Source organism: Dendrobates tinctorius, unplaced genomic scaffold (genome assembly GCF_039654945.1).
Source record: "Dendrobates tinctorius isolate UK_male_01 unplaced genomic scaffold, ASM3965494v1 ptg000203l, whole genome shotgun sequence".
Taxonomy (NCBI): Eukaryota; Metazoa; Chordata; class Amphibia; order Anura; family Dendrobatidae; genus Dendrobates; species Dendrobates tinctorius.
The window spans coordinates 6,261,402-6,278,107 of NW_027361870.1; the positions used below are offsets into that span (position 1 = coordinate 6,261,402).

The following is a 16,706-nucleotide window of genomic DNA, read 5'->3' on the forward strand; positions in this document are numbered from 1 at the left end:
GTATGGAGCTCATCAGGAGCGTGGAGTCGATCGCACAGTGATGGGACGGCTCAGCTGGGAGGGTGCCCAACGGGGACTCTACGACTCTACTCAGCTATGCTCCATGGAAATCACAACTGTATGAGGAAGGAGATGAGGAATGAGGGTGGTGGGCTGGCTATGGCCACTTCCACCAGCTAAAATGAAGCCCTTGGAAAGAACTACTGCACTTCAAAACAGAGACATTCATAAAAAAATAATGATGGCATAGCCAAGGGACTGATGGCATTACTGTCCACCTGAACTAGCCCAAACCAAGTAAAGGGAGTAAGCGGACACTTTACATGGCTGGATAGTTAGAGGCCCCCACATACAGTAGAGAAAAGTCAGCTACATGCCTTGGCTCTGACAGCCATTTTCATACACTTCAACACCCGATCTTGTCATCCCCAGAGAACAGAGGAACACATTGTTCAACAAATGAGTCAGGGCCCCGCTCACAAGGCTAGAATCTAAGGAGACAGTGGGGAGGCTGAAGGTACAACGTGCTTGTAGTGACCGGTCCAGGTACCTATTATAGTAGACCATAAGGAAAGATGCATGAAGCGGTGACAAGCATGGAAAGATGCCAAGAGCGCATCGAGAGTGGTGGAAACTGGTGAAAGAAAAGGGAAGGGTTGGAGGAAAAGATGGAAGGAATTTAGAAAATTGAAAATCAGGGAAGTGCATCCCAGAAAATAGGGGCAGCACAAGGAAAGTGTCGGAGACCGCACTCCACCTCTACTGGCTACCAAGGGCTCAATAGTCAGAAATAACAAAAAACTTGTTGCGGAAAAGACGCACAGAATAAAGACATCTGCAGCATAACCCGACACATCTGGGGTCTCTCCGCAGTATTTCGCATCCTCACCACGAGTCATAGGCCGACATGAGGGGGAGCATTTTACAACCAAGAAGCAGTGAGGAGAATTAATGAATAAATGATCACCATACCCCATTTCTGATATTACTCTCCCATCTCAAGGACATATTGCGCAGGTCAAACAGCTTAATATCTCCGTTGTCATAGCCGGCGCACACGACGCGCTCCTCTTGATTGTAAGCGTGACCTTCAGAGAGAAAATATCGTCACATTTACTGTAAGAGGCCCGTCTTCAATGTCGTGTGATCCATGATTCTTTCTACCATGTCCCATAAATGGAGGATGAAGATTTACATTTCATCCTTCTAACAAGTTTCCTCTCCTTCCATATGACACATGGACATCAGCGCCTACCAAACGCTACGGTCCAGCAATCTCTTTTGGCTTCGCCTTCTACTGGCTCCATATTGGCCACCGGGGTGTCCTTCTGCCTTGTGTCCCAGACCTTCACAGTGCCTATCAAGACAGCAATCAAGAACGTAAAGTGCTAAATAAATGTAATAAGATGGAATGTTTTAGTAAGCACTGTGAGGTTACTCTGCTGTTCCTCCTGGAAATACAGTACATTCAATAAGACGCAGTGCCCCCTTGTGGTGATTGTCGGCACTCAGAGTTGTATTATTTAGTTCTATGTGGCAGCATTCCAACCAACCATGGGCCTCCGATGAAATCTTATTTTACAGAAGTCTTACCATCTCGGCTTCCTGTTACAACCTCGGGGGCTCCTTCTCCAATTCCCAAGCCTCCAACTCCATCAATACAATTTATTATCTCCTTGTGCCCTTTCACAGAGTAAACGGGAGTATCGGCAGCTTCCAGATTCCTACAAAACAAGTCAATTTGTGGTCAGATGTGGAAATGTATCGCATCATTTCAAGGCAAAAAGCAGACCCTCCATTATTATCTCTGACAACCCCTTTAATTGCATCCTTCAAACACTTCATTGTGTCTCCTTAATGCCATTTGCCATTTCTGCCAGCAGATGGCGACGTTACACATCTATTCTACATTACAGCATGTCACATTCAGTGTTTGTTACAGAGCGTTAACCCCTTCCCGACAAAGCCCATTGTGGCCTTTATGGCAAACCTTCCCCCCCTCACTTTTTATTGATGCATTGGGTTCCAGGAGCCATACGTTTTTTTTTTTTTTTTTTCTTCATTGACGTACTCAAATGAGGAATTTTTTTTTTTTTTTTTTTTTAATACTTTTTGTTATAATCTTTAAGATGCAAAATTAACCAAAAAAAAAAAAAAAAAAAAAAAAAATAGAAATTCTGGGCAGATGTATAATATATATCTGTCCATTGTTCATTTTGCATTATATATAGGGTTCTTACAAAAATATATATTATTTTATGTATGTTTTGAACATGTATTTTATATATACACTGTTGAGTTCTGTATGTTCGCCATTTTTTTCCTTCTGCCGACTCTTAAGGTACTGTCACACTTAGCGATGTACCAGCGATATGACGCGGTCAGGATCGCTGGTACATTGCTAAGTGGTCGCTAGTGAGCTGCCACACAGGCAGATCTCACCAGTGACATCGCGGGGGACGGGGGTCGCTACTTACCTGTCACACTAGGCGATCCTGCGTCCTCCTGCCCGGCTCCACGCTCGTCTCTCCACAGGAAGCCCAGCAGGAAGCTGACGACGAGAAACGGTCCTGGACGTTCTCCCGCGATCAGCGATAACCAGCAGGGGAGCCGGTCGTAGGTAAGTGTCAGACACAGAAATATCGCTATAACGTCACTAGTTATAGCGATATTGCTAGCGATATCGCTAAGTGTGACAGGCCCTTTAGTTTGCAATTCACTCTGAGCTGGTGGGAAGAGACCAGCTGCTGTGATCTCTCCCATATACAACTCATTACACAATGAGCGATCCCTGCTCTTTTCTCACCTCGTACACTGAGAGCCAAAAGAAAGGAGTGATGAGCGGTGTAGATGTGAACTAAACTCTTGGGTGAGGTAAAAGACTTTATAGAAAGCTCAGTATGATCTTTCTGCATCTCCCTCTGCTTGTTTTCTCTCCCTGCTCCCTACCTTCCCTCTCCATAGAGAACAATAAGTGACACATGATACCAGCAAGGCTACGAACCAACTTATCTGAGCCAGACAGATTCAATCTGAGTTTTTTTTCAGAGCGGATCACAAGTTCAATAGGTGGGGGAGGAAAAGAAGAGCCTTATAAATGGGGAAGGAAGCAGATTTATCCGATAAGATACATTACAAAGTTTCTTATATTTGCCTGTACTTTTTATAGAGTTTGTTCAAGGCATAGCTCCAATTTAAAACCTTAGATAATAGTTGGTACAGTGGCACACACGTTCCGAGGCACAGTGGCACTATACGACGGCAGCACAGTGGCACACACGTTCCGAGGCACAGAGGCACTATACGACGGCGGCACAGAGGCACTATACGACGGCGGCACAGTGGCACTATACGACGGCGGCACAGTGGCACTATACGACGGCGGCACAGTGGCACACACGTTCCGAGGCACAGTGGCACTATACGACGGCAGCACAGTGGCACACACGTTCCGAGGCACAGTGGCACTATACGACGGCGGCACAGTGGCACACACGTTCCGAGGCACAGTGGCACTATACGACGGCGGCACAGTGGCACTATACGACGGCGGCACAGTGGCACTATACGACGGCGGCACAGTGGCACTATACGACGGCGGCACAGTGGCACTATACGACGGCGGCACAGTGGCACTATACGACGGCGGCACAGTGGCACTATACGACGGCGGCACAGTGGCACACACGTTCCGAGGCACAGTGGCACTATACGACGGCGGCACAGTGGCACACACGTTCCGAGGCACAGTGGCACTATACGACGGCGGCACAGTGGCACTATACGACGGCGGCACAGTGGCACACACGTTCCGAGGCACAGTGGCACTATACGACGGCGGCACAGTGGCACACACGTTCCGAGGCACAGTGGCACTATACGACGGCGGCACACACGTTCCGAGGCACAGTGGCACTATACGACGGCGGCACAGTGGCACTATACGACGGCGGCACAGTGGCACACACGTTCCGAGGCACAGTGGCACTATACGACGGCGGCACAGTGGCACTATACGACGGCGGCACAGTGGCACACACGTTCCGAGGCACAGTGGCACTATACGACGGCGGCACAGTGGCACACACGTTCCGAGGCACAGTGGCACTATACGACGGCGGCACACACGTTCCGAGGCACAGTGGCACTATACGACGGCGGCACAGTGGCACTATACGACGGCGGCACAGTGGCACACACGTTCCGAGGCACAGTGGCACTATACGACGGCGGCACAGTGGCACACACGTTCCGAGGCACAGTGGCACATATTGTAAAGGTGTTTCTGAGCTTGTAATCAGGAGCGCTTTCTTCTTTCTGGAAACATGGCTTCTCTTGTCCGATGGGCTGTGTCTCATTTGCAGCCACTTTACTTGAGCGGATTATCTACAACCCGAGATACATGGTCAGAAGGAAAATGCACCTTCCTTCTAATCTCACACAATCGTACACTGGCAGATGTCCTTGTGTGAGGAGCACCCGAGAGTGATCTCAGTTTCCCATCTACTCCGCTTCCGAGGACACCGAGTAAGAAAATTACATGGGATCAGATCAGTCATATCTTACCAGACATTGAGATTTCCTCCAAAGTCTCCTGTGGCCAAGTACCTCTGCTGTAGAGAACTGGCTCCAAACGTCCCACATTTCAGGGGCTTTGCCTTCTCAATCTATTCAATACATAAAAGATATAAAGAAGTAAAAAAACATTAAGTAAAATGTAAATTAGCGTTTTTTTAGCGCTGAGCTTCGTGCGCAATAGAAACGCATGCAAAAAACGCATCATGCATTTTGCATGCTTTTGCTTTTTTTTAGGCGCATGCGTTTTAAGCCATGTTAACTCTTAAAACACATGCGATTTTAAACGCAGGCATGCGCATGTCCATGCGCACGCCTGCAGTCCCATAAACAGTAATGTCATTTTTTGGAGCATTCCGTGCGCAAGCAGTTTTTTTTTTTTCCCCCAACAGGCTGGACGGACCAAAAATGCAACAGGTTGCGTCCGGCACACACTACAAAAAAACGCGTGCAAACGCTAGACCATGCGCCCCCATGTTATACATAGGGGCGCATGCACATGGACGCGCACGATGCGCTGCGCAAAAAAACGCTAATGTGAAACCAGCCTTAGATACGTTGTACTCGGGAGGGTACATAGAAATCACGGGTCCCCAGAACAAAAGTCTGATTGGAAGCATTTTGAGTACGGTACGTTAAATATTCTGGATGCACAGTTTGCACATTACAGGGCAGGGGGGTAAGATGCACAAACTGCATCCAGACTATTTAATCCCCTCACCCCTGTAATGTGCAAACTGTGCATCCAGAATATTTATCCCCCTCTCCCAAGTAGCTGAATGCATTTTTTTTTTTTTTTTGCACAAAACAAAGTATGGAGGTGACAAGGGGACATATTAGAATCAAGTTAGTTGTAGTAGTACCACCGCCGGGCGTCTCACCATCTCGTGTCTCCACAGGCAGCACTCCCCATTTATGACCTTGCAACTAATGGCTTCCGGCACCGGCGTAGAATGGAGCCGGGGGGGGGGGGGGGGGGGGGGGGGAGTTCCACGGAGGAGGTACACAGCGGTAATACTGACATTTAATCAACGGCACACACACCATGCAGCCACCGGACCACATCGGGCCCCTTTACCAGTCGCGTGGCCTGCCGCCATTGGCGGTACGCCACGAGTACAGAGAAAAAGAACCCCTAAGTAAAAAGAAATAGATGCCACAGATATTGCTGTAGGTCAGGGGTGTCACTCATGGCAGGAGACCCCGGCACACATCAGATGCCTGTAAGCGCAATCTCATGAGCTGCAGTAACAAAAAAAAAAAAAAAATAATAGGGATTTATATGGCACAAAAACAAGACCTGCAGAGACCGTGCTTCTTAGAAGTCTGGAGAGCACAGAAGTGTTTACACATCTACTTACGTCCCCGTTGGCTTTAGTAAAACCAAGAAAGTTTTTTTGTGAACTCTCCCCTGGGAATTGTATCATCCCACAGCTCCATAGTCAACAAAATCAAAACATGTTATTACCCTCTATGGGGAATTCATCCTGAGCCGCGATCAGCGCAACGCACAAAAGTGCAGAGGATCAGACCCCAAACAGATCATTTTAACCATTTCACAGGTACCTTACCAATAACTCATGAAAGAGAAATAGGAAATGGTATAAAATGGATAAAAAAAAAAAAAAAAAAATAATACAACCACACAAACAAACAAAGTACTCACCTGTTACATTCCTTCCATTTTAGCACCAATGCGCTGGTGGTTTCCTTGTAATTTTTACATGACAGCTGCAGCCAATCACTGGCCTCAGTGTTCTCATAGGGTACATGCAGGCATTGCAGCTAAGGTCTGTGATTGGCTGCCCTTACAGTAAAAAAAGCCAGCGTCTCACTGCTCTTACAGTAAAAAAGCCAGCGTCTCACTGCTCTTACAGTAAAAAAGCCAGCGTCTCACTGCTCTTACAGTAAAAAAGCCAGCGTCTCACTGCTCTTACAGTAAAAAAGCCAGCGTCTCACTGCTCTTACAGTAAAAAAGCCAGCGTCTCACTGCTCTTACAGTAAAAAAGCCAGCGTCTCACTGCTCTTACAGTAAAAAAGCCAGCGTCTCACTGCTCTTACAGTAAAAAAGCCAGCGTCTCAGTAAAGAATCGCCAATTAAACCTTCTTTCCTCTAGATGCACAGGATAGCCTCGACACCTTTGCAGGCCAAGGTGTAAAAAGATCATTCTATACATCGCTGTATCAAAAGCACACCACTCACGAGAAAGAGTGTAAAAAAGGTAATAGACTTTATTCAAAATACAATTCACATAAAATATCCATATCATAAATTGACAACATATCACATGTTTAGAGAGGAAATTAGTTTATACCCGAGTAAGGTGCACATAAACAGGATTAAGGGAATAGGTACAGGTTCTGGGATTATGTAATATTAATGAGTGCATTAAATCAGACTCATAACGATCAGTCAAGTGCAAAGTGCAGCTAGGCTACTTTCACATTTCCAGCTTTTAGAATCCGGCACTCTGCGGTGAAAATTTGTCAAACCGGATCCGGCGATATGTGGTGCTGGATCCGGCTTTTTCCCCATTGGGATACATTGGTGCCGGATTACGCCGCATTAACACGCGGCGCGTCCGGGTTTTCCCAGATCCGGCGAAAAGTGACGATGTGGCGTTGTGAAAAAACGTTGCATGCAACGTTTTTTTTTCCTCTGCCGAACTGCTTTTTTCCAATGCGCATGCCTGGCATATTTCCTCGGGCGTGAATGTTAACCCTGCAAGCGGTGCAAAAATAAAAAATCTCTCTCTATATATACTCTTGTACAAGCCGATATTTTCAGCCCATTTTTTGGGGCTGAAAGTCCCCCCCCTCTCGGCTTATACACGGGTCATATACTGGGGGTCGGCGGGGGTGCGGGGGTGTCAGAGATCATACTTGCCTGTCCTGCCGCGGTCTCTGCAGCCTCGCTTCTCCACTGTCTCCCTTCCTGTCTTCAGCGGTCACGTGGTACCGCTCATTACCACTTATGAATATGCGCACATTCATGAGTGTAATGAGCGGTACCACGTGACCGCTTAAGACAGGAAGGGAGACAGTGGAGAAGCGAGGCTGCAGAGAACGCGGCAGGATGGGTGAGTATAGCGATATTCACCTGTGCCCCGGTCCATCGCTGCTCACCGCTGTCTCTGCTGCATCCTGTGTCCGTGACGTTTAGGCAGCAGGGGGCGCAGTGACGTGATTAGTGTGTGCCGCCCCTCTGCTGGCTGAACAGTCACTGACACAAGAAGCGGCAGACAGCGGCGATGGACCCAGGAGAGGTGAGTATGGCTTTTTTTTTGCAGCATATGGGGGCAGAGTCTATGGGGAAGCATATGGGGGGCATAAACTATGGTGAAGAATATGGGGGCATAATCTATGGAGCAGCATATGGGGGCAATAAGTTTTCCCAGTTTTTTGTTGCAAAATTTAGGGGGGGGGGGGGTTGGCTTATACACGAATATATATATCTCTATACAGTTAGGTCCATATATATTTGGACAGAGACAACATTTTCCTAATCTTGGTTCTAGACATTACCACAATGAATTTTAAACAAAACAATTCAGATGCAGTTGAAGTTCAGACTTTCAGCTTTCATTTGAGGGTATCCACATTAAAATTGGATGAAGGGTTTTGGAGTTTCAGCTCCTTAACATGTGCCACCCTGTTTATAAAGGGACCAAAAGTAATTGGACAGTTGACTCCAAGGCTATTTCATGGACAGGTGTGGGCAATCCCTTCGTTATGTCATTCTCAATTAAGCAGATAAAAGGCCTGGAGTTGATTTGAGGTGTGGTGCTTGCATTTGGAAGGTTTTGCTGTGAAGGAAACAAGCGGTCAAAGGAGCTCTCCATGCAGGTGATACAAGCCATCCATAAGCTGCAAAAACAGAAAAAACCCATACGAGAAATTGCTACAACATTAGGAGTGGCAAAATCTACAGTTCGGTACATCCTGAAAAAGAACGAAAGCACTGGTGAACTCATCAATGCAAAAAGACCTGGGCGCCCACGGAAGACAACAGTGGTGGATGATCGCAGAATAATCTCCATGGTGAAGAGAAACCCCTTCACAACAGCCAACCAAGTGACCAACACTCTCCAGGAGGTAGGTGTATCAATATCCAAATCTACCATAAAGAGAAGACTGCATGAAAGTAAATACAGAGGGTTCACTGTACGGTGCAAGCCACTCATAAGCATCAAGAATCAAAAGGCTAGACTGGACTTTGCTAAAAAAAAAACATCTAAAAAAGCCAGCACAGTTCTGGAAGAACATTCTTTGGACAGATGAAACCAAGATCAACCTCTACCAAAATGATGGAAAGAGAAAAGTATGGTGAAGGCGTGGTACAGCTCATGATCCAAAGCATACCACATCATCTGTAAAACACGGCGGAGGCAGTGTGATGGCTTGGGCATGCATGGCTGCCAGTGGCACTGGGTCACTAGTGTTTATTGATGATGTGACACAGGACAGAAGCAGCCGAATGATTTCTGAGGTATTCAGAGCCATACTGTGTGCTCAGATCCAGCCAAATGCTGCCAAACTGATTGGTTGTCGTTTCATACTACAGATGGGCAATGACCCAAAACATAAAGCCAAAGCAACCCAGGAGTTTATTAAAGCAAAGAAGTGGAATAATCTAGAATGGCCAAGTCAGTCACCTGATCTCAGCCCAATTGAGCATGCATTTCACTTGTTAAAGACTAAACTTCAGACAGAAAGGCCCACAAACAAACAGCAACTGAAAACCACCGCAGTGAAGGCCTGGCAGAGCATCAAAAAGGAGGAAACACAGCGTCTGGTGATGTCCATAAGTTCAAGACTTCAGGCAGTCATTGCCACAAAGGGTTTTCAACCAAGTACTAGAAATGAACATTGTATTTACAATTACTTAATCTGTCCAATTACTTTTGGTCCCTTTAAAAACAGGGTGGCACATGTTAAGGTGCTGAAACTCCTAAACCCTTCATCCAATTTTAATGTGGATACCCTCAAATGAAAGCTGAAAGTCTGAACTTCAACTGCATCTGAATTGTTTTGTTTAAAATTCATTGCGGCAATGTCTAGAACCAAAATTAGAAAAATGTTGTCTGTCCAAATATATATGGACCTAACTATCTCTCTCTATAATATATATATATATATATATATATATATATATATATATATATATATATATATATATATATATATATATGCTGAAGAGCCCGGCGCTGCCCGGGCATAGTAACTAACTGTGGTGAGTTGTAACAAGTTATAATTATCCTCCATCCCATAGTCCCATGCCCATATACCCATCATACATATTCTCCATCCCATAGTCCAGTGCCCATATACCCATCACACATCATCTCATAGTCCAGTGCCCATATACCCATCACACATCCTCCATCCCATAGTCAACCATTACGACATCATAATGAGGGGCGGGGCTTGATACACACTTTTTCGCCATTATGTAGATAGGGGCAAAATTGTTTGGTGAATTGGAACGCGCGGGGTTAAAATTTCGCCTCACAACATACCGTAGCTTAGGACACTCTTGGGGTTCAGACGTGTGACTGTGCCAAATTTTGTGGTTGTAGCTGCGACGGTGCGGATGCCAATCCCAGACATACACACATACATACTTGAGCTATATTAGAGCTATATATATATATATATATATATATATATATCCATCCATCCCTCTCTCTATCTCATCCTGCAACCCCTTCACATGGCCAGAACGGAGGGATCAGGGTCATCTGCTCCTTTACATTTCTACTCCACCGTATCCGGCCAAAAGAAGGATCCGGTGTCAGCGTTTTATGCCGGATCCGGTATTGCAGCTTTTCACCGCAGGCCGCTAGATTCCAAAGCCAGAAATGTGAAAGTAGCCCAAGAAGATATGCCAGTAGTCAAATAATCATCAACACATACCCATATTTATCGCCTGTCCACAGAATCACTGAAGTCCCGACGCGCGTTCCGCTTTTTCACAGGGAGATGTGCAATTTATGATATGGATATTTTATGTGAATTGTATTTTGAATAAAGTCTATTACCTTTTTAACACTCTTTCTCGTGAGTGGTGTGCTTTAGATATGCTGTATCCATTTTTTTTTTTGGTGAGTTAGATATACACACCCCTATACTCTATGCATGCTGGGAACTCCTCCATGGTGAAGGTCCCTGTAAGTCTGCAATAATATGTCTTTGGACACCTTTGTAGTTATTTAGATCTCTGTAGTGTAATAAGATCGCCCATAAGCCTTTGCTTTTACAAAGTGATTGACCCCCGGTCTGATAATCCGTATTATTGCAGTTTGCCCATTTCCTTAATAGCTTTGGTTGCTCTTCTCTGCACCTGCTCTAGTTACTAATAATTGTAGTTATATGGCACCAACCTATTCTGCAGCACTTTACAGTTATGTTCTTCTTATCCACTGGAGCCCAATAGTGTACGCAGTATTCTGTGTCCACACTAGTGACTTGTATAGAAGAAAACCATGTTCCCGTCATGAGCGGCTGCGCCTCTTTTATTGCATGCTATGATTCTTTTTGTCTTGTACATATCAATTCATCCACAATAGAATGACACCTTCAAAAACCATAGATATAACCAAATCTTACACAAAAATAATGCAAGAAGAAACTAAGCCAAAAAATACAAATCTCAATTTTTTTATTAGAAAAAATTATTTAAAAATTGTAATAAAGCAAGGAAATTTTCAAAAAACATACCAGTGCTTACACCACGAAAAAATACCACAATAATAATGTGATGTAATTTCTACAGAACGAATTTTAGGCTCACAATTATATATTCAGTTCTGATCACAAAAAAAAAAAAAAAAAATCAATGATAGCAAAATTTAGTATATAGTATATTGATTGCAACACAGTCCATATAATGCATAAAAATTTCTATAGCACCTCACAAAAATATATATGTGATGCAGAAAATGCATACAAATAATTGATCACATACAGCACAAGCATATAATACATATAATCATTACATATAGAATATGATACAAAAGAGGCTAAATGCTGACTTCTTAAAAAGCAATTAAGAAAGGGGCAAACTAGTAATTCGCTTGGTGCATGATTTCCTTCCCAAAATATATGCAAATGTGCCCATGCTATTCAAGTGCATATATGTGATACATAAGAAGAGGGCTAGATACCAATAAAAAATGTAGGGACAGACTAGTAGTTTGCTTAATGCACAAACTACTAGTCTGTCCCTACATATTTTATTTTTTATTGGTATCTAGCCCTCTTCTTATGTATCACATATACAGTGCCTACAAGTAGTATTCAACCCCCTGCAGATTTAGCAGGTTTACACATTCGGAATTAACTTGGCATTGTGACATTTGGACTGTAGATCAGCCTGGAAGTGTGAAATGCACTGCAGCAAAAAAGAATGTTATTTCTTTGTTTCATTTTTTTTTAAATTGTGAAAAGTTTATTCAGAGGGTCATTTATTATTCAACCCCTCAAACCACCAGAATTCTGTTTGGTTCCCCTAGAGTATTAAGAAGTATTTCAGGCACAAAGAACAATGAGCTTCACATGTTTGGATTAATTATCTATTTTTCCAGCCTTTTCTGACTATTTAAGACCCTCCCCAAACTTGTGAACAGCACTCATACATGGTCAACATGGGAAAGACAAAGGAGCATTCCAAGGCCATCAGAGACAAGATCGTGGAGGGTCACAAGGCTGGCAAGGGGTACAAAACCCTTTCCAAGGAGTTGGGCCTACCTGTCTTCACTGTTGGGAGCATCATCCGTAAGTGGAAGGCTTATGGAACTACTGTTAGCCTTCCACGGCCTGGACAGCCTTTGAAAGTTTCCTCCCGTGCCGAGGCCAGGCTTGTCCGAAGAGTCAAGGCTAACCCAAGGACAACAAGGAAGGAGCTCCGGGAAGATCTCATGGCAGTGGGGACATTGGTTTCAGTCAACACCATAAGTAACGTACTCCACCGCAATGGTCTCCGTTCCAGACGAGCCCGTAAGGTACCTTTACTTTCAAAGCATCATGTCAAGGCTCGTCTACAGTTTGCTCATGATCACTTGGAGGACTCTGAGACAGACTGGTTCAAGGTTCTCTGGTCTGATGAGACCAAGATCGAGATCTTTGGTGCCAACCACACACGTGACGTTTGGAGACTGGATGGCACTGCATACGACCCCAAGAATACCATCCCTACAGTCAAGCATGGTGGTGGCAGCATCATGCTGTGGGGCTGTTTTTCAGCCAAGGGGCCTGGCCATCTGGTCCGCATCCATGGGAAGATGGATAGCACGGCCTACCTGGAGATTTTGGCCAAGAACCTCCGCTCCTCCATCAAGGATCTTAAGATGGGTCATCATTTCATCTTCCAACAAGACAACGACCCAAAGCACACAGCCAAGAAAACCAAGGCCTGGTTCAAGAGGGAAAAAATCAAGGTGTTGGAGTGACCTAGTCAGTCTCCTGACCTTAACCCAATTGAAAACTTGTGGAAGGAGCTCAAGATTAAAGTCCACATGAGACACCCAAAGAACCTAGATAACTTGGAGAAGATCTGCATGGAGGAGTGGGCCAAGATAACTCCAGAGACCTGTGCCGGCCTGATCAGGTCTTATAAAAGACGATTATTAGCTGTAATTGCAAACAAGGGTTATTCCACAAAATATTAAACCTAGGGGTTGAATAATAATTGACCCACACTTTTATGTTTAAAATTTATTAAAATTTAACTGAGCAACATAACTTTTTGGTTTGTAAGATTTATGCATCTGTTAATAAATCCTGCTCGTGTGTGAAGTTTGAAGGCTCTAACTTATTTGCATCTTATCAAACCTGCTAAATCTGCAGGGGGTTGAATACTACTTGTAGGCACTGTATGCACTTGAATAGCATGGGCACATTTGCATATATTTTGGGAAGGAAATCATGCACCAAGCGAATTACTAGTTTGCCCCTTTCTTAATTGCTTTTTAAGAAGTCAGCATTTAGCCTCTTTTGTATCATTCTATATGTAATGATTATATGTATTATATGCTTGTGCTGTATGTGATCAATTATTTGTATGCATTTTCTGCATCACATATATATACATACACACACACACACACACACATATATAAATTCTCTGTTAAATGTCACCTGCTTAACCCAGCAGGAAGTACGGCGACGTCTAAAAATCACTAAAATTGACAAATCCCCGGGCCCGGATGGGATACACCCCCAAGTACTGCAGGAATTAAGCACAGTCATAGATAGACCATTATTTTTAATCTTTAAGGATTCCATAATAACAGGGTCTGTACCACAAGACTGGTGTATAGCAAATGTGGTGCCAATATTCAAAAAAAGGGGACAAAAACTGAACTTGGAAATTATAGGCCAGTAAGTTTAACCTCAACTGTGGGTAAAATCCTTGAGGGTTTTCTAAGAGATACTATACTGGAGTATCTGGAGAAGAATAACCTCATGACCCAATATCAACATGGGTTTACAAGGGACCGTTCCTGTCAGACTAATCTGATAAGCTTTTATGAAGAGGTAAGTTCCAGACTGGACCAAGGGAATGCAGTGGACGTGGTGTACATGGACTTTTCAAAAGCTTTTGATACAGTGCCACACAAAAGGTTGATACATAAAATGAGAACAATGGGGATAGAGGAAAATATGTGTAGGTGGGTTAAGAGCTGGCTCAGGGATAGGAAACAAAGGGTGGTTATTAATGGAGCACACTCGGACTGGATCACGGTTAGCAGTGGGGTACCACAGGGGTCAGTTTTGGGCCCACTTCTTTTTAGCATATTTATTAATGACCTTGTAGTGGGCATAGAGAGTAGAATTTCAATATTTGCAGATGACACTAAACTCTGCAGGGTAATCAATACAGAGGAGGACAATTTTATATTACAGGAGGATTTATGTAAACTAGAAGCTTGGGCTGATAAATGGCAAATGAGCTTTAATGGGGATAAATGTAAGGTCATGCACTTGGGTAGAACGAACAAGATGTATAATTATGTGCTTAATTGTAAAACACTGAGCAAAACTGTCACTGAAAAAGACCTGGATGTATGGGTGGACGACAAACTCACATTTAGTGGCCAGTGTCAGGCAGCTGCTGCAAAGGCAACTAAAATAATGGGATGCATTAAAAGAGGCATAGATGCTCATGAGGAGAACATAATTTTACCTCTATATAAGTCACTAGTGCGACCACACTTAGAATACTGTGTACAGTTCTGGCCTCCGGTGTATAAGAAAGACATAGCTGAACTGGAGCGAGTGCAGAGAAGAGCGACCAAGGTTATTAGGGAACTGGGGGGTCTGCAATACCAAGACAGGTTATTACACTTGGGGTTAGTTTGGAAAATTGAAGGCTTAGGGGTGATCTTATTACAATGTATAAATATATGCGGGGACAGTACAGAGACCTTTCTAATGATCGTTTTACTCTTAGACCTGTGACGGGGACAAGGGGGCACCCTCTACGTCTGGAGGAAAGAAGGTTTAAGCTTACTCACAGACGCGGATTCTTTACTGTAAGAGCAGTGAGACTATGGAACTCTCTGCCATATGATGTTGTAATGAGTGATTCCCTACTAAAATTTAAGAAGGGACTGGATGCCTTTCTTGAAAAGTATAATATTACAGGGTATATACACTAGTCTCCTTAATATTGCGTTGATCCAGGGAGCTAGTCTGATTGCCGTATGTGGAGTCGGGAAGGAATTTTTCTCCCCCAATGTGAAGCTTACTGTTTGCCACATTGGTTTTTTTTGCCTTCCTCTGGATCAAAATGTTAGGGCAAGTTACGATAGGATATGGGTTGAACTAGATGGACTTAAAGTCTCCCGTCAACCTTAACTATGTTACTATGTTTTTTGGAAATTTCCTTGCTTTATTACAATTTTTAAATAATTTTTTCTAATAAAATTTTTTTATTTTTTGGCTTATTTCCTTCTTTCTTCTTGCATTATTTTTGTGTAAGATTTGGTTATATCTATTCTTTTTGTCTTGGCAGCAGCTGCCTGACACTGATCACTAGAGAGGCGTGAACCAATTCGCAGGATCCGGTGGCCATGTACTTCTTCCATGGTTGCCGGACAACCTACGTAGTGGTATCCACCCATCCTGTTATGTAGTCAACTTGCTGTAAAATCATTATTGTGGCGTGGCGCACACACGTTGTGCCAGAACGGCTGATCAAAGGAGGAACCGGGGATGATGGTTGGAAGGACTATCGGCCGCCAGGCACGGAGTACTGACATCGCTGTTGGACAAGGGTCTTGCAAATGTTTTTGCTCAACTCTAGAGTGGACACATCCCGTCCTGTAGATTTGTGAGACGCCACCAAAAACGGCTTCCAGTTGTGGGGACGGGGATGACAGGGGTCTAGACTGAGAAATGCTGTCTTCTCGAGATTTTCCTGGATAAAATACAAGCTTGAGTACAGCGCTGTGCAGGGATGTCTGCTCCAATGTAATGCTGGGGAGAAAATGGCTGCTGTTGCTTAGCAACAGAGGTAAGAAGCAGTACACGCTGGTGGAGGCCTAACCCAGAACTGTGGGCGCTGTATTCTCTCCTCCGCATTCCCTGTAGTGACTCAGGAGCAGATTAAGCCGTGTCTACAAGTATTACGGTATACACAAATGGCCGACTGCTTCCTCTGCTCTTGTAGGATGACAGTCACTTGGATTTCAACAAGCCCCATTCATGTTCCTCTATATGATGAGCTGCTGTCAAGATGTCTGAATTGTGACCAAAGACTTTTCCTGACATCTATGAAACACGAATACAGACTATGATAGCTCAGTCCAAGTTTCACAGATTACTAAGTGTGGCCTTAAAGGGATAGTCTCATCTTAGTAAGTAAAGGCATATTAGTAGTCTATACTAACACCTAACAATTGCTAGAACCCATACAAAGGGGCCAGAGTCACCCCTGTGACGTGGACGCCGAGCGGGGGAAAGGCCGTGACGTGGACGCCGAGCGGGGGAAAGGCCGTGACGTGGACGCCGAGCGGGGGAAAGGCCGTGACGTGGACGCCGAGCGGGGGAAAGGCCGTGACGTGGACGCCGAGCGGGGGAAAGGCCGTGACGTGGACGCCGAGCGGCAACAGCACTGTGGCCCAATC

General features: G+C 44.5%; 1 protein-coding gene across 1 annotated transcript in view; it reads right to left on the bottom strand.

The window, feature by feature from the left end:
• Nucleotides 1-16,706, bottom strand: part of DNAAF10 (dynein axonemal assembly factor 10) — a 32,972-nt gene that overhangs the window by 4,402 nt on the left and 11,864 nt on the right. The window contains exons 2-5 of the mRNA XM_073553789.1: nt 4,567-4,667; nt 1,594-1,724; nt 1,256-1,357; nt 973-1,088 (exon numbers count right to left, since the gene is read on the bottom strand). Of these exons, the coding sequence (XP_073409890.1) occupies nt 973-1,088; nt 1,256-1,357; nt 1,594-1,724; nt 4,567-4,667 (450 nt within the window). The remainder of the gene's footprint in view (nt 1-972; nt 1,089-1,255; nt 1,358-1,593; nt 1,725-4,566; nt 4,668-16,706) is intronic.